Genomic DNA, 26,300 nt, shown 5'->3' with positions numbered 1-26,300 from the left:
CCTCAGTCCTAAACATTTTGTACCTCTTCTTGTTGTATAGGCCCATTATTTTATTTAGTTTCAGTCACTTAAATTATTCTGTATACCACATGCATATACATGCCTGTGTTGTGCATACATGTGTATATAACCCACACTGTGTGTGATGATTTTATTTTATTTTATTTTACAGTTGTACCTTGGTTTAAGAACAGTCCTGTTTACGAACGATTCGGTTTATGAACTCTGCAAAACTGGAAGTAGTGTCCCGGTTTGAGAATTTTACCTCAGTCTAAGAACGGAATCTGAACAGTGGAAGGGCACCAGCAATGGGAGGCCTCATTAGGGAAAGTGTGCCTCGGTTTAAGAATGGTTTCAGTTTAAGAACGGACTTCCGGAACGGATTAAGTTCGTAAACCGAGGTACCACTGTATTATTTATTACTGATTTATTTGTTCCTTTTTTATTGTTCCTTGTTACATTGAAGGAAATGATTAAAAAAACCACAATGTTTTCAAAAAAAGAGAGAGGACAAAGTAGTGGAGATTCCATCTGGCCTGCATTCAGATCTCCATCGCAGGATGTGGTAATTGTACTTTCACCAGTGGAAACATCAAAATGGGCTTTCCACTAATACCAATCTATGCATGGTGAATTGGTGAGAATGGTGGACTGAACACAATTCAAAGGAAAACATCAGGAGTGTTTTGCAGGAGTGTTGCAACCACTCCAGACCCTAGAATATCCATGATTGTTAAAAGACAACCTTCCAGTTTAAGACCAGGCTTAAGGCTATCTTATCTGGGCTCAAGCTAGCCAGCTGAATAAGCTTGCATTTGCTGACAAAACCCACCTCTCTCACCCACTCTTTAAAGCAGTTTTGTCTGTTTCTGTTTGTCTAAATTGCATGTAAAAAAATAAAACAGAAGAGAGGTAGCTGTGTTAGTCTGTGGTATCAGGGTCAGGGGAACAAAAGGGTCTGTGGCACATTAAAGACTGTGTTTATTAAAAAAAGAAAATAAGACATAAGCTTTCATAAGCCAGCATCTACTTCCTCAGATATGTGGGTGAAGTATCCAACTGGGTTGACGCAACCCAGTTGCAGATCTTGAAGTCTTTCACCTTTGAGCTTAACTTCAAAACAATCTATCATGACACATGATTCCAGTTAGACCAAAAAGTGTTGTGGCAAGGGGTGGGGGGGGGGAATGGTATAATTCCTGGATGCCAAGATCTAGGCTTTGGACAAGTACTCTTTGGTTAGAGAACTCCAGCAGAGATTTAAAATCACATAATATGCAGCAAAGCAAAGTGTGGAAATATAGACTGTTAGACCTTTAAAATATGCCCTTCTACATTTCATCCAAAGTTCCCCTCTTCCCCTAGCATAGAAGACGATCACACATTTAGCAAATTAAAATTAGTTTACTTACAAACTCTTTAAAGGTCAGGTTCATGTGCTTTTCCATACACAAGTCAGAAAACACAGGCAGTAAAATTTGGCTTAGTTACAGTGGTGAAATTTCCTGAATTATTGGTAAAGGAACTCAAGGGTGGGGCTGATGAGATTGGAGTCCAGTACATAGCTGTCAACTTTTCCCTTTTCTTGTGAGGAATCCTATTCAGAATAAGGGAATTTCCCTTAAAAAAAGGGAAACGTTGATAGCTATGGTCCAGTAGCATCTGAAAGGCCCAAGGTTCATCAACTGTGATTTATGCTTATGGTCCTTACAATGCAGGTTTGAATATATTGTGTAAGTTGTAACAATTCATGAGATTGCTCTTTTATTTTTCTGCAACGGCAGTGTAAGCTACTAAGCCATTTTACTCATTAGACACTATTTTGTGTAAACCAACTTTCCACATTTAATCAGATTGGCATTATATAGTTCTTGCTACTTCCCTAAGATATGTCAAGACAATACTGATATATACTGACGGGAGAGGTGAAATTCTTCAGCTCATAATGATAAAATAATAATGATATAATATAATCATGACGTTATTTCTATACTGCATTTTCTGCAAACTTGTATCCAAAGCAGTTTACAAAAGAGTAACACCCCAAAAGCAGCAACACAATAACCACAATACATTTCAATAATTAACCATTAATTTATAATACAGCAAAGAAATTTAAGTGACCATGAAGGACACCAACAGGCCAATTAATATCCCATAGGCTGTAAATTCTTATTTTATAGCCCCGAGAGACACTAGAATTTTGTACAATGATGGCAACCCAAGAGCCACCAAGGCAAATGGAGCATCATCATCTATCCATCGGTGATATGCTTGTGACAACCAGTCCTTTTTTGATAGCTTCAGAGTCTCCTTAGGCTTTCCCCCACTCTTTCAGCCTCAGCTCCTTCCTCTGGATTTTCCCAGAAATTGTCTTGGGTAGGTCTTGAACAAACTCTATCTGTTTTGAAGGATTAAAAAGAGAGAGATAAACTGAGCACATCAACTTTTTTGGGAGTTGCATTTAGTCATTGTGAAAAGCCAACTTTTGTGGAACAGAGGAATCTTAACCCAAGTCTTAACAAAACACAGGATGACCAGCTGTCCTCACGTCCCCTGGAAAGACTCCTGGGCCTTGAATCTGGGGTATGGCAGCCAGAGGCTTAGCAATGGGAGTTTTTGACCCTCCTTTCAGCTCCATGCAGCAAAAAAGCTACAACAGCTGAATTTCTGCATGTGAATGGTTGAGGAATTCAGGCGTTGCAAATACCTTTGTGAAATGATCCATTGCATGTCTTGGACAAATGTACTGATTTCACACTTCTCCTAAAGCTGCAGTGGTCTCTGGGAGTTGAAATGTATTAAACTTGGAGTTTAAAAGTTTGTTTAAAGTAGGTTTAAAGTTTTTAATTTTGGATTTTAAATGGTTGTAACTCAGCTTGAGACCTACTGGTGAAGGGTGGATTATAACAGTAATATATATTCAGAGAGATAATACACATTTAAATAGGAACCGTTGGAGAGGGATTGTAGCTTAGTGGCAGAACATGTCTTTTTTTTCCATAAAAAGATCTCAGGTTCAATCCCCAGCAACCAGAGGACAGGTGAATATGTCAGTTTTGATTTATCTCAGTTTCTCGTTTTTCCAATCTTAAATTCAGCTCTTCACATTTCAACATCAGTTTGCGAATTAGCATTTCTAAACGTGCACATGAAAATTCACGACCATTTGTGTGCAAATTTCTTCAAATATAAACACTGTTATTTATTTTTTGCAAATCAGCTCCCCTTCATATAATGCATTTTTGCACTTCTATGCAAATTTACTCAAGTATTTGCATTTTGAATGCACAACTCCATTGGACAACTGCATCGTAAAATTCAGAGAAGCACAAATTTCAAAGGCCAGCACAAATGAGGCAAGTTTGCTTTGAAATGTGACTCTTGTCTGAAACCAGAGTCTAGAAGCATTGCTGGGCTAGGGTCATTCCTAATCCATTCTGAAGATCATTGTCTCTCCCTCCACCCAAGATCCAGAGACTGACACTGAGTAATTCTGAACACTGTACTTGCCTTTCGGGGGTACTTGTAAGGGGCTGTCACTTTCTTGGCATGTCTTTGCAGTTCAAGAATTAATTGTTCTTTGTCATGTGACTGATAAACGGGCGACAGGACGACGAAAGCTTTCACAACCTACAATGAAGGCGAATGGAGGCAAGGTTAATTGATAGCTGTGCTTGTGTGTGTGAAAGGGGAGGAAAGGAGGGGAAGGGCTGTAGCTCAGTGGTTAGAGCTTTGCCTGCAGAAGGTCCCAGCTTCTCCAGGCCGGGCTGTGATAGAACCCAGCCTGCAAACTTGGAGAGCCACTGCCAGTCTGTGAGGACAATTCTGAGCTAGATGAACCAATGGCCCGGCTCAGAATAAGGAAACTTCCTATGATACTATCAACTGTACCTGCCTCCCTCTCTGACAAAAACCTAGCTCTTGCAGAGATGGGGAATATAGGTCTGGGCTGTCCCACCTGAGGCTGCTGGTGGGGGCGCAGACATCACTGAATGCTCTCTTGAACACATAGTCGCCCCCTGCTGTACATAGAAAATGAAACAGGGAGGAACTAAGATGAGACTCATTCCTCTTAGGATGTCCAGCCCTATATTGTGAAGGTGCCCTCTTTTTCAGGTGTGGGATACCATTGGTCCTGCAGGTATTTGAAGGGCTGACCAGTCCAAAGTTGAACAACCCTCAGAAGGAAGCGCAGAGACCTAGAAGCTGCCCATCCACACTTAGCTCCTGGACCACAGACTGAGCAGGAACATAGAAGCCTTAACTTCCAATTTCCATGCTTATACTACAGGTGGAGCTACACGTCGCCTACAACCCCACATTGCGTATAACAAAAATGTCTCAAACTGATTGTAACTGAGCTATATGAAGGGCTCAACGATTTGAAAATAAAGACACTGGATGTATTTTTGTTACTTAGTGAAAATCTTTCAATACAAACATATAGAAGAAGAAGAAGAAGAAGAAGAAGAAGAAGAAGAAGAAGAAGAAGAAGAAGAAGAAGAGAGAGCACCGTACCTCTCCTCGGACAGGATCTGGGCTGCTGACGACGGCTGCTTCTGCCACCGCCGGGTGCTCCATCAAGGCATTTTCTACTTCCGATGGCCCAATGCGATACCTCAGATTTGAAGGAGAAGTTAGATCTTGGCAAGCTATCAGCCTGAAGCATGTGTGCTAACATGGTTAACTTAGGTCTGTTAATTTCAATGGGTCTACTCTGTCTACTCTGAATAGGGCTAAGATTGGATCTCACCCTGATTCAGGTGTGGGGAGGACTTTGACCCTTGAGATATTGCTCAAGAAGACTCCCTGGAAAAGACCCTGATGTTGGGAAAGATGGAGGGCACAAGGAGAAGGGGACGACAGAGGACAAGATGGTTGGACAGTGTTCTCGAAGCTACCAGCATGAGTTTGACCAAACTGCGGGAGGCAGTGGAAGACAGAAGTGCCTGGCGTGCTCTGGTCCATGGGGTCATGAAGAGTCGGACACGACTAAACGACTAAACAACAACAACAACATAACTCCCATCACCCCAGGGGCAAGGATTCATCTGCACGGTTCTATGAGTGTAAGCCAGCACAAAGGTTTCTGGTAGTGGAATAGGGCTTCCCCCCTCTCTCCACTCCCTAGACTCCCAAGTGTGCTGGGGTGGGGTGGGGGACTGGGACCTGTCTTTGTGAGACAAACAGAAACACTTGTGGTTTTAGAAGCATCTCCTTAGCGTTACTTTAACTTTAAAGCGCATAGGGTATCATTCAGCTAAATTTTACTTAGAGCACACATATGGACATGAATGGGCCTAACTTGGGTTATGAATGGGTTATGTTTGTTAATTCCAGTGGGCTTACTCTGAGTAAAACTTAGTTGAATACCACCCACAGCTTCCCCCAAAGAACCCTGGCAACTGTAGTTTAATTTTTACAGAGCTACAGTTCCCAGCACCCTTAACAAGCTGCAATTCCCAGGATTCTTTGGGGAAATAAATGAGCTTTAAATGTATGCAATGGATGTTACTTTACCAGGGACAGTGCTGGCTTGATCTCTAGTCTTTTAATGATGTTGCAACTTTTGCATTGCAGATACTTGTGGCACGGTTAAAAAAAACAGCTGTGCCAAGTGTTTTACAAAATAAGCATACCCAGAGGACAAGATAACATCATCGGCTCTTGCCACAAACTGGACATATCCCTCTTCGTCCATGAACCCTCTGTCCCCGGTGATGTAGAAGTCCCCACGCTCTGTTGCGGCTGTTTTCTCAGGGTCATCCTAAGAACAATGCAGCAGAGATCAACAAAGCTACAAAGGCACATTCATCTCTTGATTCTTGCAGCATCAGTCAGTATCCTGCATTTGGGAAGGGCCCATCACAGATCTAGCAACACAGGCGAAACGTTCTAAGTTCTCAAATTGAGTGCTTTCCTGGGTAAAAGTTGGCTTTTGCATTTGGTTAACACAGAGATGCTTGGACTTTCACATTTGGTTAACTGCAAAGAACTAGCATGGAATACAACTCATGGCACTTCTGGTCCTGGAGATTGCATATAGCCATGATGGCTAATATCTTTCTCCATCAAACTACATGGATTCTGCTGTCATTAGCAGGGGACCTTCCCTGAGTGCCTTCTCCAAGGAAGGTGTGGACAATGGCAATGCAAGAATGGGCTTTTTCAGTGGTGGCCCCTTGTTTCTGGAATGCTCTCCCCAGGGAAACATGCCTGGCACTATCATTGCCAGTTTTTAGACATCAAGCTAAGACATTTCTGCTTACCCAGGCATTCCACTGTTAAATGGGATGATCCACTGCTATGATTCCTGACCTGTTTTGTTGTGTTCATCTTTCAGTAAGGTGGGGTAAAATCCCCCTCCTCCCACACACAATTTTTGATGTATGAACTCTCCTAGCAATTTTTGCTCCATCATATTTTCCCTTACTTATTTGGTTTAATTCAGATGTAGGGAACTTTTGGCCCTGAACTACAACCCCCATCATCCCTGGCTTGCTCGCTGTGCTTTCTGGGGTAGATGGGAATTGTAGTTCTGCAACATCTGGAGGGCCAAAGGTTCTCCGCAAATGATTTAAGCTGATTGCCAGCTTGCTTTGCATTTTACGGGTTTGTAAGTTCCCCACCCAGCCTTATTAACGTCTGCTGAAAAAGCACACAATATCTTTTGATTCTAGGGGTGGTCCTCTAAATGTTGCTCTACTACAACACCAAACAGTCCTTGCAATCAGGGTCAATGGAGAGGGATGATGGGAGGTCCAGTCAGGAACATCTGGAAGGCCAAAGGTTCCCCACTTCTGTTATATTCCTTGGAGGCTGCCCCATCATTTGAGAGGGTTCGTTTCTTACCACATAACAGGTGAAGAGACCCAGGGGCCTTTTGGGCTTGATTTTAACAGCAATGTCTCCTTCTTCCCCAGGAGGTAGGCGATTGCAATGTTCATCTATTATCTAGAAAGATGGAACCCCAAGCATCAGTCATGTGAGCTTTTCTGTTTTGTCTCTTTAGTTGAGCAAAATGGGCACATCAAGGTGTTTACTCAAGCAACATGGATTATTAAGGCTGACTGTTATGGCTTCCCTGCATTATAAATATTCCTACCTGGACATCAAAGGGAGGAGCTGGCGTTCCAGCAAAGCCAGGCTTGACTTTCATATCTCTCCTAGTCGAACATAACATAGTCTGTGTAAAGAAATGGTAAATGTCCAGTCAGGTTTCTCTCTCACACTCTTTGAAACTATGGTGTAATGGTTCTAGGGGTTGCTCGTGCGTAAGCCTGTGCCAACACCTGGCTGGGTTGCCTGAGTGAACCTTTCCTGTCCGGACAGCCACTCACCCGTGGCTGTCTCAGTCGCTGGCAGAATCCATCAGTGGGCGTTTCTTAAACTTCTTCCAGCAAAGAAGTTCTTTGACGCCCAGTCTCCTCCTACTCTCCCTGCGCGGAAGCCTTCTGCGCAAGGAGGGCGTAGGCAGCGGAGGACCCTTCCTCTCCCCGCTGGTCCCCGGCAAGGAGTCATGTGACCGCCTCTCTGATTCCCCCATCTGCCCCCCTTCTCCACTGGAGCTAAGCTGATTCCCTTCCCCAGAAGATGGGCTGCCTCTCCCAATCCCAGGACGCTCTCTGGGATCCCTCTGGAGCTTGCTCTCTCCCTCCGGCACTGATGGCAGTTCCCTGACATATGGCTTTTAACTGATTAGAGAATTTTCAGTCGACTTTATCTATCTTCCGTTTACAGATTTGGGGAAGGGCCATAACTGGAGCAGGAGAAGTTGCGGCATGGAACAACAACAACAACAACAACAACAACAACAACAACAACAACAATAACAATTTTATTATTTATACCCTCCCCATCTGGCTGGGTTTCCCCAGTCACTCTGGGCTGCCTCCAGTACATATTAAAACATAATAAAATGTCAAACATTAAAAAAAACTTCCCGATACAGGGCTGCCTTCAGACGTCTTCTAAAAGTTGTGTAGTCATTTATTTCCTTGACATCTGATGGGAGGGCATTACACAGACTTGGTGCCACTTCCAAGAAGCCCGTCTGCCTGGTTCCCTGTAACATTTCCTCTTACAGTGAGGGAACTGTCAGAAGGCCCTCAGAGGTGGACCTCAGTGTCTGGGCTGAACAATGGGGGTGGAGACGTTCCTTCAGGTATACTTTTCCTATACAGGGTTCCAACCAGCCAGCCATGCCCTTTTCTAGGGCACTCCATTCCATTCTCTCCAATATGGATGGAGGTGCATTCTCTCAGGTGGGGTGTTTTGGGGAAAGCATGCATTTGGATTTGATAAGCTTCTGCTGGCACAATGGGCCAGCTGCACTTGGCTGTTAACCAGAAGGTTGGCGGTTTGAGCCCACATGGGGACGGCAGTAGGCAAGTTTCCTGCATCACAACGGGGGGACTAGATGACCATTGGGCTCCCTTCCAACTCTACAATTCTGTGATTCTATGATTCTACAGATACATGATAAGTAAGGTATACTATTCATTGTATCAAATTGTAGATTTCAACGGAAGTCTCATAAAGTTCAACTAAAAAAGCAGACAACCCAGTGGATCAGTTCATTCTCTAATCATTCTCTAGTCAGTTCATGCATAAGGTCCATACATGTAAAAGTATCTATACCACCTGTCTGTTCAAAGAGTCCAATATCCACATGAAGGGTTGTTACAGTTCCACAGAATCCTTTCACAGAGTCTAAGACAAGGATTTCCGGAATATTAGCCTTGTTTCGCCATCCTAGGCTTCATCAGTAGAACAGGCTCATATGTAATATTACAGGATAGTGGAAGCTAATATTCCGGAAATCCTTGCATGAACTGACTAGAGAATGAACTGATCCACTGGGTCTTCTGCTTTTTCCGTTGAACTTTATGAGACTTCCGTTGAAATCTACAATTTGACACAACGAATAGTATACCTTATTTATTCAAAAGTACAGCCGGTTACATCTTGTGTGTTTATTGAGTGTGTTTCACGTAAGCAAAGGTTTGTTGTTGTTGTCTATAGAAACGTGGCCAAATGCCAACATACCGTCTCTGTCTGCCCATAGCCTTCACGGATTCCCACTCCTGTCTGTGCTTTCCACTGCTCCATCACTTCAGGGCTGTTGCCTTCCCCACCGCTCAGACACCGTCTCAGGCTCTTGAACTTGTATCTGCATGAGGGTATGAAGAAGCTTGGAGTCAACAGTGATTATTGCCTCCGTAGCAAGGCGTACAATAGCATCCCAGTTAGCACACCTAGCGCTGGTGTAATGTTGGACTCGAATGCCCATCAGTCCCGGACAGCTTGGCCAATGCTCAGGTTAGGGTGGCATTGAGTTCAGAAATTTTTTTTAAAAAAAATGTTATCAAGTGCAAGCAAGAAGCAGAAAATGGAAATATTGTAAATGCAAGAAATAAAGAAATGGAAAATGAAACCGCAGAGGGTTGGACTAGGTGAGCCTTGGGGCACCCCTCAACTACAATTCTAAGATTCTATGAAATATTTCCAAAGGAAGCAAGAAATATAAATAATGAGATGAATTTAAAAGGAAACAAGCTAAAACAAAAGCAAGAAAAATCAGGCAGGGGGTTGGACTAGATGACCCTCAATGTCCTTTCCAACTCTGCAGTTCTTTGAATCTATGATTCTGTAAACCCAAGCAGAGGGACTCGGAAGTGCACTTTAAAGAAAAGCAAGAAGTTAGTGTTGAGTTTTAAAATGCACAGATGCTACCATGCAGAGTTTGCCATACCTTCCAACGTTGTGCTGCAGAAGCATACGATAAACAGTTGGGGGGCCACAGAAAGTTGTCACTGGATACTTGGTGAGGGTCTAGAGGGGGAAACACAAAGACATTCCTATTGCACCATGTGATTCCAGAAGTCTCACAAGGATTGATTTCTGATTTTTAACTTTTTGTCTGAAACATTTTCCTGCAAGGTTGAATTGTTGTTTTTAATTCTACCAAGAAATGGAGGAAACAGATTTCCTGCACCCCTCAAAAAGAGTGAATTGTGGTCTGGAGAGGACCACTGCTCAGCGGGAAGAGTTTTGAATGCAGAAGATTCCCAGTTAAATTCTTAGCCTCTCTGGGGAACCTCAGACTGGGACAGAATGTGGCCCTTCAGACCTTTCTATCTGGCCCTTGGAATGCTCCCCAGCTACATCTCCAACTCTTTCCAGGCCACAGCCCTCCCTGGCCCTGCTATGCACCCTTCTTGGATGTTTTGCCTGGCTGGGATGTTCCCTCAATGAAGAAGAAGGAGGAGAAGGAGAAGAAGAAGAGGAGGAGGAGGAGGAGGAGTTTGGATTTGATATCCCGCTTTATCACTAACCAAAGGAGTCTCAAAGCGGCTAACAATCACTTCCTCCCCCACAACAAACACCCCATGAGGTGAGTGGGGCTGAGAGACTTCAGAGAAGTGTGACTAGCCCAAGGTCACCCAGCAACTGCATGTGGAGGAGCGGAGATGTGAACCCAGTTCACCAGATTACGAGACTACCGCTCTTAACCACTACACCACACTGGCTCTCGAACCAGAGTGGAGGAAGAGAAGCAAATGAGTGAGTAGAAAATACCTCATTGTACAATGGTTCAATTTACATTTATTACTCTGCCACTTTCCCTCTGGCCCCACCCACCACTGGCAAGTGGCCCTTGGGATATTGCCCAGAAGGTTACGTGGGCCTTGATGCTGACAAATGTTCTCCACCCCTAGGATGAGATAGGAGGTATTGGGGAAAGACCTCTGCTGGAGACCCCAGAAAGCTCTTGCAAGGCAGGCAAGGCTATTATGGAGTACGTATAGGAAACTGCCTTATACTGCATCAGATTGGTCCATCTAGCTTAGCTTTGTTTGCGCTGATTGAAAGCAACCCCACAGGGTTCCAGGCAGGGAATCTTTCACAGCCCTATCTAGAGATGTCATTGAACCTAGAACCTTCTGAATGCAAAGCAAATTCCCAATCACTCTTTTGGGTTTGGAGCTCAAGGAGAAAACTCAGGATCTCTGTTGGCAGAGCTACTCCCCCAAACACCTTGGTCTTCTGGCCCAATGCTTGCTGCCTTTGAATAAGGCAATGTTAGCCTTACACTGCAGGAGGCAGTGGAAGACAGGAGTGCCTGGCGTGCTCTGGTCCATGGGGTCACGAAGAGTCGGACACGACTAAACGACTAAACAACAACAAGCCTTACATTGAGAACAGTTGTTGGCTCGAACTGGAGCATGCCATGCTGAAAGATGCACGCCCCTTGGATCCACGAAGGGTACAAATTGCTGAAGACGAATTTGATCCAGCCTGTGTCGGAGAAACCCCAGATCACATCGGAAGGATTCAGGTCCATCCAGTACCTGTAATAAGGAGGCAAACATGATGACTGCTCAGTTACATTTATTAGACTTACTTACGTTTGAGGAACAAACTAGACAGGATGACAAGATATGGGATCAGATCTTTTGATTTTAAGACTTAAAGGACAGCAGGTGCTAGAATGGGGGAGGTGGAGAGATGGAAATGGTTCAAAGCTTTAGAATGTTGTGCTTGGGGGCCCTACTTTGGATGACTAAGAATTGCAGTTTTATTGTGCCTTAAGCTTAAAACGGGACGCGGGTGGCGCTGTGGGCAAAAGCCTCAGCGCCTAGGGCTTGCCGATCGAAAGGTCGGCGGTTCGAATCCCCGCGGCGGGGTGCGCTCCCGTTGCTCGGTCCCAGCGCCTGCCAACCTAGCAGTTCGAAAGCACCCCCGGGTGCAAGTAGATAAATAGGGACCGCTTACTAGCGGGAAGGTAAACGGCGTTTCCGTGTGCGGCTCTGGCTCGCCAGAGCAGTGATGTCACGCTGGCCACGTGACCCGGAAGTGTCTCCGGACAGCGCTGGCCCCCGGCCTCTTGAGTGAGATGGGTGCACAACCCTAGAGTCTGTCAAGACTGGCCCATACGGGCAGGGGTACCTTTACCTTTACCTTTACCTTTTAAGCTTAAAACAAAGATTACAGCCACTCCATCATGCCTATCAAAGTTCTTGCCACAATTAAATAGTCATTCTTTAAACTGCCATGGGATTTTCTGTTGTGTTTGTTGCCCCTGAAGTTTTAGAAAGAGATAGATACCTTCCAACAACTGTCAGCCCAATCCCCAAACTGCTGCAGGAGTGTTCCACCATTTTGGGATAACCCGTGGTTCCACTGGTAAAGTAGATGGTCATTGGATCTTGACTCCTTGTTTTGACAGGCTGATGATCACCGTCTGCAGCACTTTAAAAAACAGAAAAGTAGCCAAGTAGTAAGAATGGGGTAGGTGCAATCAAAATCAATGGTCTGTGATCTTGTAAGCTTAAGGTGTTCTGGGAAATTAGGATTCCAATAGAAAACGAATAAGTGGGAACTGCAATAAAATGTTGCAGTGGGAAGACCTCATCCGAGATACTCCATTCAAATGAACTCAAGTTCCTCGCATTTTTGAATCAGCTTATGATCATACCTCGAGTTGAATGCGCTTTGGGTTGAGCACGTTCGAGTTGCGCTCCGTGGCAACCCGGAAGTAACGGAGCGTGTTACTTCCGGGTTTTGTTGCTCGCGCATGCGCAGACGCTCAAAATGGCGTCACGCACATGTGCGGTAGTGGCGAAACGTGACCCATGCACATGCAGACGTGCCATCATGTCTTGCGTTCCATTCAGGATGCGAACGGGGCTCCAGAACGGATCCCGTTCGCATCCCGAGGTACCACTGTACAGTGGTACCTCTGGTTACAAACTTAATTCGTTCCGGAGGTCCATTCTTAACATGAAACCGTTCTTAACATGAGGCGCACTTTCGCTAATGGTGCCTCCCGCTGCCGCCACGCGACCTCCGCTCACATCCCGGGGCAAAGTTCACAACCAGGAGCATCTACTTTCGGGTTAGCGGAGCTCGTTACCCGAAGCGTTCATAAGGAGGACGATATGTAACCCAAGGTTCCACTGTACTTAAAAAACCAACAACTAGCCCGTGAAAATTCTGCAACATTTTAGTTGACATTCCTCCCCAAATACATATTTTTGTATACACTTTTGTCCGCTATACAAATGTTCGCAAGTAATTGGCTATCTTCCTGATGTAGGTGATGAATACAGTGGTACCTCGGGTTACATACGATTCAGGTTACATACGCTTCAGGTTACACACTCCGCTAACCCAGAAATGGTGCTTCAGGTTAAGAACTTTGCTTCAGGATAAGAACAGAAATTGTGCTCCAGCGGCACGGCGGCAGCAGAAGGCCCCATTAGCTAAAGTGGTGCTTCAGGTTAAGAACAGTTTCAGGTTAAGAACGGACCTCCAGAACGAATTAAGTACTTAACCCGAGGTACCACTGTATTTCAGACACCAGGTTTTTCTGTATCTAACTCTTTGACTTATCCCTGACTTGCTTAACAAGGCAGCAGAGATTCTCACTTCAGCAGGTCATGGAAGTTCAGCCATCCTTCTCTGCTGCTGCCTTTGGAGACCAACATCCGAGTTTTCAGGAACTGGCAATCAGATGCAAGAGAGTCGATCAATGGAGCCAAGGCGTCATTTGTAACTATACATTTGGCCCGAGACTTTTGAAGCCGGTATGAGATGTCTTGAGCAGTCAATAGGGTCGTGGCTGGGATGAAGGTGACACCTAGGAGCAAAACAATGATTAAAAAGAGAGGAGAGGAAGACACAGCAAAAATGGATCTTTCTGTCAGTTCCTAGCACAGAGAGGACCTGACTGACCTGCTCTGATGCAGCCCACAGTGATCAGCCACCACTCAGGCACCCTGGGGAGGAGGAGGATGATTCGGTCTCCCTTCTGCAGATTGCAAGCTTTGGAGAGGACGTTGGCTGCTTTCCTGGATAAGAATGCCAGCTCCTCAAAGCTCCACCGCACCTCCTCGCCTTTCCCACTTACCCACCAAAGAGCGGGATTGGAAGGTCTCTTTCTATCCTATCAGGCACAAAGGATGGGGAAAAATGGAAGCTATTTTACTTAGCTATCTCTCTAACAAGATTTATATACCAAATAATCAGCAAAAGGTTTCTCAGCGCTTAACAGAAAACCCTATAAAATATTCCAAAGAAGACACCAATAAAATCAAGCTATCCCGTACATCCTGTTTCATATTTTATCTATGGCTTGATTAATTTTGTGCCTACTTGTTTTTGAGCAGGTAGGCATAAAATTAATCAAACTATAGATGTAGCATCCCCATAAACAGCTGAAGCTAGACTATCTACAGACAAAATTTGCAGCATATCTGATACTCTGTAAATTCAAGTCCTCAGGACAACAGAAATGAATTAAGCAGACCTCAAGTAACAATCTTAATGCATTTATACAAAGGAAAAGAAAACATACAAAAACATTCAGAATTTTGAACATCACTTGGCATGTTAAATAAGGGAAAATGAAAAAAACCAGAGGCTGTAAGGGTTAGACAAGAACTTTCACACTAAAATGCTGATTAATTCCATGCAGACATTTTTAGGCAGGAGGCAGAATGGATTTGTAAGCTGAGGGGGAAATGTTGAGAACTGAATTTAAGACGGGAAAAATGAGAAACCGAGAAAAGCCAAACAGGACAACTTTTCTCAACTCTGGCTAGCAGTGAAGAAGTGTTCATGCTACTCTTTTTTATTGACTCAAAACAGTTTTGTCTACCAAAGGGACTTCACTTCTTAATGTAAATGAAATGGGGAACTTAGTAACTTTAGGTTTTGATGATTTGCTGAAAATTAATGCTAATTTATGTTTTGTTGATATATAGTTTGTTTTGAGATCTATATTCAATGACCGTTTGCTATAAACAATAAAGATCAGCATGACTGACTGATAATACTAGAAAACCATGACAGAAACAGTCCCTTACCTTTTCCTTTTGGCTCCATTGATCCAGGACATCATGTGCAAAATTAAAATGCTCTGGCACATTTTTGTAGAGGGCTTCAGTGTCTGAGAAATCCAGAAATGGAGATCCACTGCAAGGTTGACTCATGATTCTACAAGGCAATTTGAAAGCACTAAAAGACTTTAAAACTGGAATTCTGGAGAGAAGCTTCCTTGCCCCTGCCATGAAAACAATTCTTACCTTTATGGAAAACCAAAAGAAAAAGAAAAAAGAATTAAACATGATAATTCAAGATTCTGCTCAAGAACAAAAACAAAACAACTATGACAGAAATATATGTATGAATCGAATAAATTCCAGTGACAAAACTGCAAAGTGGAACTCCAATGGAAATGCAACTTCACTCCATAGCCAGAATGTATCTTAGGGGTGGGAATTCAGAGTTACTCTGTATCAGGCTTCCTCAACCTCGGCCCTTCAGATGTTTTGAGACTACAATTCCCAGCATCCCTGACCACTGGTCCTGCTAGCTAGGTGTCAGGGAACTGCCATCGGAAGGACAGGAGGTGGAAGGGCTCACAGAGGTTGAGAGAGACTTAGCAGCTGAAGAGGGAACCAGCAGGGGGAGAGAAAGAGCTCCAAGGGAAAGTGAGTCGGAGGGATGGCTCAGGGACACTTCCAGCGAAAATAGTGGGGAGGTTTCAGGACCTCCTATAGGGACACCCACTCCTCGCCGGAAACTGTCGCGCAGAGAGTCCAGAAGACGTGTTTCCGTTAAGGAGCTTTATGCTGGAAGAGATTCCGTAAGCGCCCACTGTCGGACGCTGCTAGCGACTGACGGAGCCATGCTTGAGGGGCTCCGTCGTAGGCAGAGGTTTGCGGACTTGGCCAAACTCTGAGGGACTAGGATTTCACGCACAAGCAGCTCATCATCCCATCACAGCAGTCCGACAGTCTCTGAAAGCAGCTTGTGCAGGGAGAGGCATCATGAGCAACCCAGCCGAAACCGGAGAAGCAGGAGGAGCTGGAGCGGGTCCAAGCCTGGAAGAAAGGTACAGGGTGTTGGAGGTCCAGCTAGCACTGCAGACGGCGAGGCTCGAGGAGAGGAGGGCTCAGGATGCAGAAAAGGGAAAAACCACCCCGCTCGCAAGAAAGGTGCCAGGATTGGTGCAGAAGTTTGGGGGGGATCCCAGGAACTATCACGCCTTTAGGACCGAGATGCAATATGCTCTCAATCTGCAGTTTGATGACTTTCCCGACGAGGAGTCGTGAGTGGCTTTTGTGATTGGCCATCTCGAAGCGGGGGCGAAAGACTGGGTTAGGCCCCTGATGGCAGTGAATAATGAGATCCTAAAGGACACGAGGAAGTTTTTTCGTGCCATGGACCTGATGTTTTCCAGCGACATTGAGCAGGGAGTGGTGCGCAGACAGTTAATGGCTTGTAAACAGGGGAGCCGATCTGTCCGTGAGTACTGGACTGAGTTTACCATGTTGATCCATAAATTGGGGTGGGATCTCTCGGCGGAGCCCATACAAATGCTTTTCGAAGAAGGTCTTTCTTCAGCGGTGAAAGATGAACTTTCCCGGGCGCCCAGGGCGGAGTCTATGGACCAACTGACCAAATCCGCGCTGACCATAGGAGCACGCCAGGAGGCGAGGGCGTTGGAGAAGCGGGAAGGGAGAGGGGAACGTTGGAGGGATTTCCGCATTCCAGAGATTCCAGAGCCACCTTTCCCGCCAGCAGAGCCGATGGAAATTGGAACAGCGCGCGCGCGCGCAGTTTCAAATCCCAGTGAAGGGAGGAAGAAGGAGGGGAAGAGCGCCAAGAAATGTTATCTCTGCCAACAGCCAGGTCACTTTGCCAGAGTCTGCCCACAAAGAAAGGAATGGCAAGGGATGGCGGGAGCTGTTGGGGAAAAAGAGGAGGAAGGCAAGGAGCAAGTAAAAGCCAACGCCTGGCTGCCACCGTCGGGGCACAGCAGCCAGGCCAAAGAGCAGTGAAAGTGCCCACGCCGGAACCTCCAAGACCAGCTCTAGTGATAGAAGTGTTGCTAGAACTGCCAAACGGACACCCACTAAAGATAAAGGCGCTATTGGACTCAGGCAGCTCCTGTAATTTCATGAGTAAGGAGTTTGCAGCTGAGCACCAGATACAGACTATCCCTTTAAGCAATCCCTTGCAGGTGACCACGATCGATGGGCGGGAGCTACTAGGGGGAGAAGTTAGTCAACAGACGGTTCCCATGATAATGAGGGTGGCAAGGCACACTGAACGGATAGCGTTCAATGTGGCTACCTTGGGAGGAGCTCCCATTATTTGGGGGATGAGCTGGCTGGCGCTACACGATCCGCTAGTGGGCTGGCATCAGAGAGTGGTCTCCTTTGGGTCAGCGCATTGCCTAGAACACTGCAAAAAGGGGAAGGCTCCGGAAGGGGCCAGAGTCACCCTAGCAGGGACGGAAGTAACGGACAAAGGGAAGGTGCCCCCACAATACGCCGATCTGAGCAACGTCTTCAGCGAAAGGGAAGCAGACAAACTGCCGCCGCATAGACCCTTTGACTGTCAAATCAATCTACTCCCTGGGGCCCAACTCCCAGTGGGCAAGCTGTACGCCATGTCAGACAGGGAGATGCAGGAGTTAAGGGAGTTCATTGACAAAAACCTGAAGCGAGGTTTCATCAGAGAGTCCCGAGCGGTGGGGGGCAGCCCAGTGTTTTTTGTGGACAAAAAAAAACACAGATAAACCGAGGCTTGTAGTGGACTTCCGGGCCCTAAATACAGTGTCGGAACCTCTGGCTTTCCCTATGCCCCGAATTGATGACATTTTTACTAGGGTGAGGAAGGGAAAGATTTTTACTAAACTGGACCTGAGGGGGGCATACAACCTGATACGAATAAGGAAGGGAGATGAATGGAAAACCACCATGTTCACCCCTTTGGGGGCCTTTGAATACCTCGTTATGCCCTTCGGTCTACAAGCAGGCTCAGCGTGTTTTCAAGCGTTTATGAACCACATCCTGGGACCTTTGCTCTACAAGAATTGTGTGGCCTTCTTAGATGACGTGTTGGTATATTCAGAGAATGAGGAGCAGCATGTGAGGGACGTCCGAGAAGTGTTGGGCAAGCTGCAAGCAAACCAGCTGTGGGTGAAACTGGAGAAGTGTCAGTTCCATACCAAGGAGGTGGAGTTCCTGGGGTACCGCTTGTCAGACAAGGGATTGGCCAGGGATCCAGGCAAGGTCCAAGCGGTGCTGGAATGGAAAACACCGAAAACGAAGAAGGATGTGCAAAGATTCCTAGGGTTTGGAAACTTTTATCGGAAGTTCATCAAGAACTTTGCCCACTCGACGGCTCCCATCACTGACTGTCTCAGCAGCAAGAAGAAATTTGTTTGGACGGCGGAGGCGGAGCGAGCATTTGAAGAACTGAAAAGGACGTTCGCTTCGGAAGAACAACTCCTGCATGTGGATTTACAAAAACCTATGAGAGTAGAAACCGATGCATCAGACCGGGCGGTAGGGGCGGTGCTTCTACAACCCGGGAAGAGTAAGTCGGAGTGGAGACCGTGTGCCTTCTTCTCGCGGAAGCTGAATAAATCCGAGAGGAACTACACGGTGTATGACCGAGAACTACTCGCCATTCACGAAGCGTTCCGGAGATGGAGGCATTTACTAATTGGTGCACAACATAAGGTGCAAGTGTGCACAGACCACAAGAATTTAGAGTATTGGAGAACGGCACGAGTGCTCAACCAACGACAAGTGAGATGGGCCCAGGAGTTCTCCAAATTCCACTTTGAAATTTGTTACGTGCCAGGCCCAGAAAACGTCAGGGCGGACGCTCTCTCACGCAAACCTGAGTATTTGGAGGGGGAGGGGGCAACCGAAGAGAGACATGTCATCCCAGAGGACCGATGGGTGTGTGGGGCGGCATTGGTGGGGCAAAGAGAACTGGTAGAGGAAACAGAGAATGATGAATACGCCCAGGATAAGCTCAGAGGTCTCAGGGGGGAGGGAGAGAGCCCCGGAGGCTTTGAGGAAAGAAATGGGGCATTGTATTACAAAGGGGCACTGTATATACCCGAAGGGGAATTGAGGGGGAGAGTACTCAAGCAGTTGCACGACAGCCCCACAGCGGGGCATTTTGGACAACACAAGACCATGTGGTTGGTTACCAGGGAATTTTGGTGGCCCAAGGTGAGGGAAGATGTTAGGGAGTATGTAAGAGGGTGTGACCAATGCCAGTGAGCCAAAGGGGAAAGGCGGGCGCCGGCAGGGTTATTAGAACCATTACCCACACCAGAACGGCCATGGGAGGCGGTATCGATAGATTTTATGACGGATCTGCCGAAGTCGAGGGGAAAACAGCCATCATGGTAGTAGTAGACCTGTTAACAAAGATGTGCCACTTTGTAGCATGCTCACATGCAGTCACAGCGGAAGAAACCGCGAAGTTGTTTGTAGAACACATCTTTAGGTTGCACGGCGCCCCCTTGAGGGTGGTCTCAGACAGGGGCAAACAATTTACGTCCAGGTTCTGGAGGAAGCTCATGAGCTTACTGCACGTGGAGGTCAATTTTTCGACTGCCCGGCACCCTGAAACCAACGGGCAGGCGGAAAGAGCAAACGGTATCCTCCAACAATACCTGAGGTGTTATGTCAATGACAGAGAGAACGATTGGGTCGAAAAGTTGGCGCTGGCAGAATTTGCCTACAATAATGCGGAGAATGTGTCTACAGGGATGAGCCCCTTTTTGGCTAATTATGGGTGTCACCCCAGGGCATTTCCAGGGGGAGGAGGGGAGAGATGGGGCGTCCCGGCGGCCGAACATTTTGTAGAAGAAATGGAAGCGATCCATCGTCAGCTCCAACTCAACTTAGAAAGGGCCAAAGAAGAATATAAGAGGCAGGCAGACAAGAACAGAAGGGAAGGTGAAACCATAAGGGTGGGGGATCAGGTGTGGCTGTCAACCCAAGGGTTGCCGTTCAAAGGGGGTTGTAAGAAATTGAGACCCAAAAGATTGGGACCATTTGAGGTCATTCAACAGGTCAATCCAGTGGCTTTCAAACTCCGGTTACCCAACCACATGAAATTGCACCCAGTATTCCATAGGTCTTTACTGTCACCGTATAGGGGGGGACGTGAAGGGGAGTCCACCAGGGGACCAGCCTTAGAAGAAAGGGAACGCAGCAGCCATGTAGCGGAAATCATCGATTCCAGGTGGAAGGGAAATCAGGTGGAATATTTGGTGGCGTGGGAAGGGGAACTGGAGTCAGAAAACACCTGGGTAACTGCAGAGGAGGTCAATGACGAGGTCTTAATAGAAATGTTCCACCAAAGGTTCCCGAGGAAACCTCAGCCTGTAGCAAGGTTCAGGAGGGAGTACTTCGGCACCACCGACGAGGAGGAGGAACTGGAAGGATTCACGGAATTGGAGGTGGAAGAAGGAATAGACTCCGATGAGGAGGAGTACTTGGAGACCAGGAACAGCAACCGGTGGAGGGAAGTGTTCGAGACTTCGGAAGATGAGGGAGGTTCCTTCAGGGGTTTTGCTTCCTCACCACCCATAGAGGAGGGGACGGGAGGGGGTGAAGGGGGCCCTGGAGGGGAGGTGGATGTCAGGGAACTGCCATCGGAAGGACAGGAGGTGGAAGGGCTCACAGAGGTTGAGAGAGACTTAGCAGCTGAAGAGGGAACCAGTAGGGGGAGAGAAGGAGCTCCGAGGGAAAGTGAGTTGGAGGGATGGCTCAGGGACACTTCCAGCGAAAATAGTGGGGAGGTTTCAGGACCTCCTATAGGGACACCCACTCCTCGCCGGAAACTGTCGCGCAGAGAGTCCAGAAGACGTGTTTCCGTTAAGGAGCTTTTATGCTGGAAGAGATTCCGTAAGCGCCCACTTTCGGACTCTGCTAGCAACTGACGGAGCCATGCTTGAGGGGCTCCGTCGTAGGCAGAGGTTTGCGGACTTGGCCAAACTCTGAGGGGCTAGGATTTCACGCACAAGCAGCTCATCATCCCATCACACTAGGGATCATGGGAGTTGTAGGCCAAAAACATCTGGAGGGCTGAGGTTGATGAAGCCTGCTCTATATAGCTCTTTCAGTTTTGAAAATGGGAGCTGAACTGTGCATAATGTTCCAATTGCCAATTGCTGCTGGGCCGGGTTCCAGCCTCAAAGAATCCTGGAATCTGAGAATTGTAAAGTTGGAAGTGACCCTAATCTAGTCAGAGCCCCTGCAGTGAAGGAATCACAGCTAAAGGACCCCTGACAGATGGCCATCCAATCTCTGTTTGTTTTTTTAAAAATTAAATGAAGGAGATCCCACCACCTTTCGAAGCAGCTCACTCCAGGGTTGAACAGCTCTTACCATCGTAAAGTTCTTCCTGATGTATAGTCGGAACCTCCTTTCTTGTAATTTGGGTCCGTTGGTTGAGGGCCTACCCTCCAGAGCAGCAGGAAACCAGCTTGCTCCATTTTCCTTGTGACAGCCCCTCAGATATTTGAAGATGGCCATCCTTTCACCTCTTTCAATTTGAACTTAGCCTAATCTTTTATTCCCCTCCTCCCCCTTCCCTTTTTATGAAGATTACCCGCTCTGGTGTTAAGTTGTGGGTGAACATATCAGACGACACAGCGACTCTTCAAACAGCTCTTGTTTATTCACAGGCCAGAACAGAACTGGACTGAAGGGTTCAGCCAACCTGCTTATATAGAGCTCAACTACGAGGCAACAGTAACAAATTTCTGTAACTATCCAATCACTGAACGCCACTTTCAATTCCTTATTTGCATATGTGGACCTGAGTGAAAACTATCTACAGTATCCCCCTGCTGGCCCAGGGTGAGAATTTCAGTACATAACATCTGGGATCCCACAGCTAATTCTCCCCTGGCCTCCTCGCTGGCCCAAATAGGACTAATTTAGCCAGCTAGCCCTGGTGATCATCTGATGCTTATTGGATGGATTTCCCCCCTAAATTGATTTTTGAATTCTGAATTTATTGTTATTCACGTTTTATACTGTATTTTATACTGTTTTTGGTTGCATCAATTAAGTGCTTTAAATTTGTTGTTAGCCATCCTGAGCCCGGTTTTCTGAACCGGGAAGGGTGTGGTATAAATAAAAAATTGTTATTATTATTATAATTTAAGTCTCCTCTTCTCCAGGTCAACATACCCGACTCCCTCAACAGTTCCGCATTTATAGTACACATTTGGTCCCTTAAAAAAGGAATGCTTTCTGTAGGCCTTTCTCTTGGTTCTGCCACTTTTGTAGGCACATTGGGCGAGAAGGTAAGAGGGCCTTCTCGGTGGTTGCTCCCAGATTGTGGAACTCTCTTCCATGAGACTAGGCTGGCCCCCTCTGGGCTTTCCTTTTGCTGCCAGCCAAAGATTTCTTTGTTCCAACAGGCCTTTGACCACAAACTGGAGGGGTCTTCTGAGGTGGGTGATGTTCTTTTGTGTGAGAATTTGAATGGTTTTCAGTGTTTTCAGTGCTTTTAAAAACAAAGTTTACCTATTTAATTGGTTTTAATATTTATACTTTGAAGCTTCATCTGTTTTAACTGATGCTGTAAGCAGAGACATCACCTTGCCAACAAAGGTCCATATAGTTAAAGCTATGGTTTTCCCAGTAGTGATGTATGGAAGTGAGAGCTGGACCATCAAGAAGGCTGATCGCCAAAGAATGGATGCTTTTGAATTATGGTGCTGGAGGAGACTCTTGAGAGTCCCATGGACTGCAAGAAGATCAAACACATCCATTCTTAAGGAAATCAGCCCTGAGTGCTCACTGGAAGGACAGATCCTGAAGCTGAGGCTCCAATAATTTGGGCACCTCATGAGAAGAGAAGACTACCTGGAAAAGACCCTGATGTTGGGAAAGATTGAGGGCACAAGGAGAAGGGGACGACAGAGGACGAGATGGTTGGACAGTGTTTTCGAAGCTACCAGCATGAGTTTGACCAAACTGCGGGAGACAGTGGAAGACAGGAGTGCCTGGCGTGCTCTGGTCCATGGGGTCACGAAGAGTTGGACATGACTAAACGACTAAACAACAAGCTGCCATAGGTTCTGCAACAGGAGGAAAGTTGCATATATATTTAATAAATAAATATGAGGAGGAATTCCACATGCCACACTGAAAAGTCCTATTTTAATGCTGATGTCCCTGACGAATAAGCATAACTGAAGGGAAACCCTTGTTACATTAAATTATATATTTTTCAGAGAGGGAGTTTAAGGACAGGAAAGCAGCGCCTGTATAATATCCTTGCCTGGTTTTCAAATTACTGAAAACTAAAGAGATTTCATCACTGTTTGCTGGAGGCTTTTGAAAATCAATTTTCCCTCTCCCCACCCCACCCTCCCTCACCATCAAATCACATGTTTGTGTTGCTTCTACTGAGAGGCTCAGGAGATATAATAATTTCATCCACTTTCCTCAAATTTTCATTTACTTGTGAGCAGAATTCTGGGAAAGGGGCAGGCATGGATCCATTGAGAATCCAGGGAAATTAGAAATGTAAAGAAACTGAAGGAACGTTCTTTCACCTCTGGTGGACTTGCCCTAAGGTTAAGGCTTTCTGGGAAATGATTTATAATGAGCTGAAAAAGGTATTTAAGTATACCTTTCCTAAGAAACCAGAGGCCCTGCTTTTGGGCATTGTCGGCCAGAAGGTGTTAAGGAAGGACTACACATTTTTTATGCATGCAACAACAGCAGCAAGGATAATGATGGCTAAGCACTGGAAAACTCAAGACTTGCCCACGCTGGAAGAATGGCAGATGCAACTGATAGACTATATGGAGTTGGCGGAAATGACTGGCAGAATCCGAGACCTGGGAGAGGAAGCACTGGAAGAGGACTGGAAGAAATTTAAGGACTACTTACAAAAACATTGTAAATTGTATGAGTGTTAAGATGATGCAAGAGTGAAAATAAATATGGCATCAGTAAGTTAGCTGATAAGAATATGAGAATATGTGAAATCTGAGAAAAAGTTAATTTTATTTTGGTTGAAATTATGTCTAATTAAGTACTCAAGCGCTTGGAAAATAAATCTAAAATTAGAGGCATAATATGGGGAAAAATACAAATAAGAAACTAAAATAAGGTGATAATTTGCTGTAAAGAATTTTATAAACCTGGAAAGCAGGAATGGAAGATGTGAGGAAGTCCAAAAGTAAGGAAAACATGAATATTAAGAATTTGGATATGATGCTACAATTTTGTTTTTTCTTTCTTTTTTCCCTCTTTTGTATGTATTGTTATTGCCATTTCTTTTTTGTTTGTATACTGTATTGTTGGGTATGGGATTATATATGTTGGGTGATAAATGTAAAAAATCTTGAACAAATATTTCATTAAAAAAAAAAAGAGAATCCAGGGAAATTAAATACAACCAAGCAAGGAAAAACAGTACGATATGCTATAAGAAAGTACTAAAAACTATAGTAAGAGTAAGGTAAGAAGTATAAGTACATTCAATGTCGTAAATGTAACTTACATCGGGAAATGACCAGAAGTCTGTTTACATATAATTTAATTTATTGGAATTTAGTTTATTGGATTTTTTACTTTAGTTTATTGTTGTTTAGTTAGAAATTATAAGAAAAGAGCATGTACAAATACAAGTTTTTTAAAAAAGAGAGAGAGAGAGTCCACGGGAAGGCTTGATTTGAGAAGTTAGACCTTGCCATCTTGGTAATAAAACATCTTCAGAGAAGGCATGTCTACCGAGAAGTAATCCACGCTGAGTTAAATAGGACTGAAAGGTAAAGGGACCCCTGACCATTAGGTCCAGTCGTGGCCAACTCTGGGGTTGCGGCGCTTATCTCGCTTTATTGGCCGAGGGAGCCGGCGTACAGCTTCCGGGTCATGTGGCCAGCATGACTAAGCCGCTTCTGGTGAACCAGAGCAATGCACGGAAACGCCGTTTACCTTCCCACCTATTTATCTACTTGCACTTTGACGTGCTTTTGAACTGCTAGGTTTGCAGGAGTAGGGACCGAGCAACGGGAGCTCACCCTATCGCGGGGATTCGAACCGCCAACCTTCTGATCGGCAAGTCCTAGGCTCTGTGATTTAACCCACAGCACCACCCGCGTCCTTAAATAGGACTTACTCCCAGGTAAGTGAATATAGGATTGCAGATCCAGCTATACCTACAAATGATATTATTGTTCACACAAAATGTGAAAAGGGCAAGCAGTGAAATTCAAAAGCTGGTAGTATTTGTGCGTGTGTGCGTGAAGGCACTTCACCCAGTGGGTTGCTAAACCTTGCTGTGGACACGTTTAATGGAGTGGGGCAGGTGCTTCAAGGCCCCCCCCCACTTGCTCTGTTAAACAGCTTGCTGGGCTGCACCGCTCTTCCTCATGCTGCAGTTGGTGGGGCCTCCTATTGGCAGCCATGCAAACTGCAGAAACTGGAATCAGCCTTTTCAATGTGTTATAAACATGCAACACCAGATGGCGCCAGAGAGCAAATAAAATTATAAGCGATTTCCCATAGCGGATTTAATTTCTGACTTATTTATAACATGCCCCTCCCCCCCCCCCAGTGTGTAGATCCACCCCCTGACAACATTTTACATTCTTATGTATAAACCACTTCTTAAGAGCACCACTGACTGGACCATCCTGATATTGTACAAACAGGCAGTTTCTAGCTACTTCCTAAGCACCATTCTTCGAAAACAACATGGGAATGTAACATGTAACAAGAGTCTCTAAATAAATATAATCTAGCTGAAATATAGGATGGTTCTACATTGTCTATTAAGTATCAATAGTGATTGGATTGCAGACGGGGTTGTTTACTGAGCACTCATCCTGACTTGCTTATATTGTCTGATGTTATGCCAAGCAACTGTTATTCAACACCCCTCATTGCATTTTCCCATCACATTCCTTTATTGCATTTTTTTTAAATCCAGTTTTGCGGTGTCTTTGGAAACTGGGTTTGGTGTGCAAGAGCACAAAATCAACATCAATGGCACATCCTGAATCTGCAGCTATGTGACTGAATCCTACCCAAAAAGAGTCTGATAGCACTCCTACTTAGTTGAGCTGTGGCTAATGTTTTCTTGAAACAACTGGATAATATCTATGTATATTAGTTACAGCTCATTTCAAACTGACTGCTTTTGTGACTATATTTAGTTGGGCGTTGGTACCTACATGCTTTATGTAAGATCTGGTTGTTTTAACAACATAGTTTGATTGTTAGACACATACTCAGAGGACCTTATACAACTCAGAAACTAGAATCTCTGTATAAACATGCAGACAACTTACCACAACCCACACTCTGGAATAGCAGTGAGCACTCCAAAAGGAAATTCACCAGGGTTTTTGAGAACTGAATTAAACAGTAAGCAGTACAACAACATTCACTTTTATCAGAGATCCATCGGTTGACATTTGAGAACCTTTCACT

The 26,300-nt window shown here is 45.4% G+C and overlaps 1 protein-coding gene across 2 annotated transcripts; it reads right to left on the bottom strand.

Moving 5' to 3' along the window:
- Positions 1-1,384: 1,384 nt before the first annotated feature.
- LOC114584514 (acyl-coenzyme A synthetase ACSM3, mitochondrial-like) lies at positions 1,385-26,300 on the bottom strand. Of its 2 annotated transcripts, XM_028706440.2 has the most exons (14): positions 26,159-26,300; positions 14,877-15,095; positions 13,744-13,954; positions 13,438-13,648; positions 12,115-12,258; positions 11,201-11,357; positions 9,758-9,837; positions 9,052-9,175; positions 7,109-7,189; positions 6,856-6,957; positions 5,643-5,770; positions 4,522-4,621; positions 3,514-3,633; positions 1,385-2,401 (listed from the first exon to the last, which is right to left on the bottom strand). In XM_028706440.2, exons 2-14 carry the CDS (start codon positions 15,078-15,080, stop codon positions 2,315-2,317), a joined length of 1,749 nt encoding a protein of 582 aa, XP_028562273.2. In that variant the 5' UTR covers positions 15,081-15,095; positions 26,159-26,300; the 3' UTR covers positions 1,385-2,314. The 2 variants fall into 2 exon arrangements, with proteins under 2 accessions (XP_028562273.2, XP_077774658.1); XM_077918532.1 differs by having other exon boundaries at positions 1,385-3,633; positions 14,877-15,006; positions 26,159-26,278.

This window comes from Podarcis muralis, chromosome 14 (assembly GCF_964188315.1).
Source record: "Podarcis muralis chromosome 14, rPodMur119.hap1.1, whole genome shotgun sequence".
Lineage (NCBI taxonomy): Eukaryota > Metazoa > Chordata > Lepidosauria > Squamata > Lacertidae > Podarcis > Podarcis muralis.
The sequence above is the reverse complement of the archived record's forward strand: the minus strand, read 5'-3'. Positions and strand labels throughout refer to the sequence as shown.

Coding starts and splice junctions, on each gene's coding strand:
- LOC114584514 (XM_028706440.2), bottom strand. CDS start 15,080: ATGGCAGGGGCAAGGAAGCTTCTCTCCAGAATTCCAGTTTTAAAGTCT. Junction 11,358..12,114: donor GGGCTGACAGTTGTTGGAAG/GTATCTATCTCT, acceptor TCCTTATTACAG/GTACTGGATGGACCTGAATC. Junction 3,634..4,521: donor CAGATCCTGTCCGAGGAGAG/GTACGGTGCTCT, acceptor CCTTCATTGTAG/GTTGTGAAAGCTTTCGTCGT.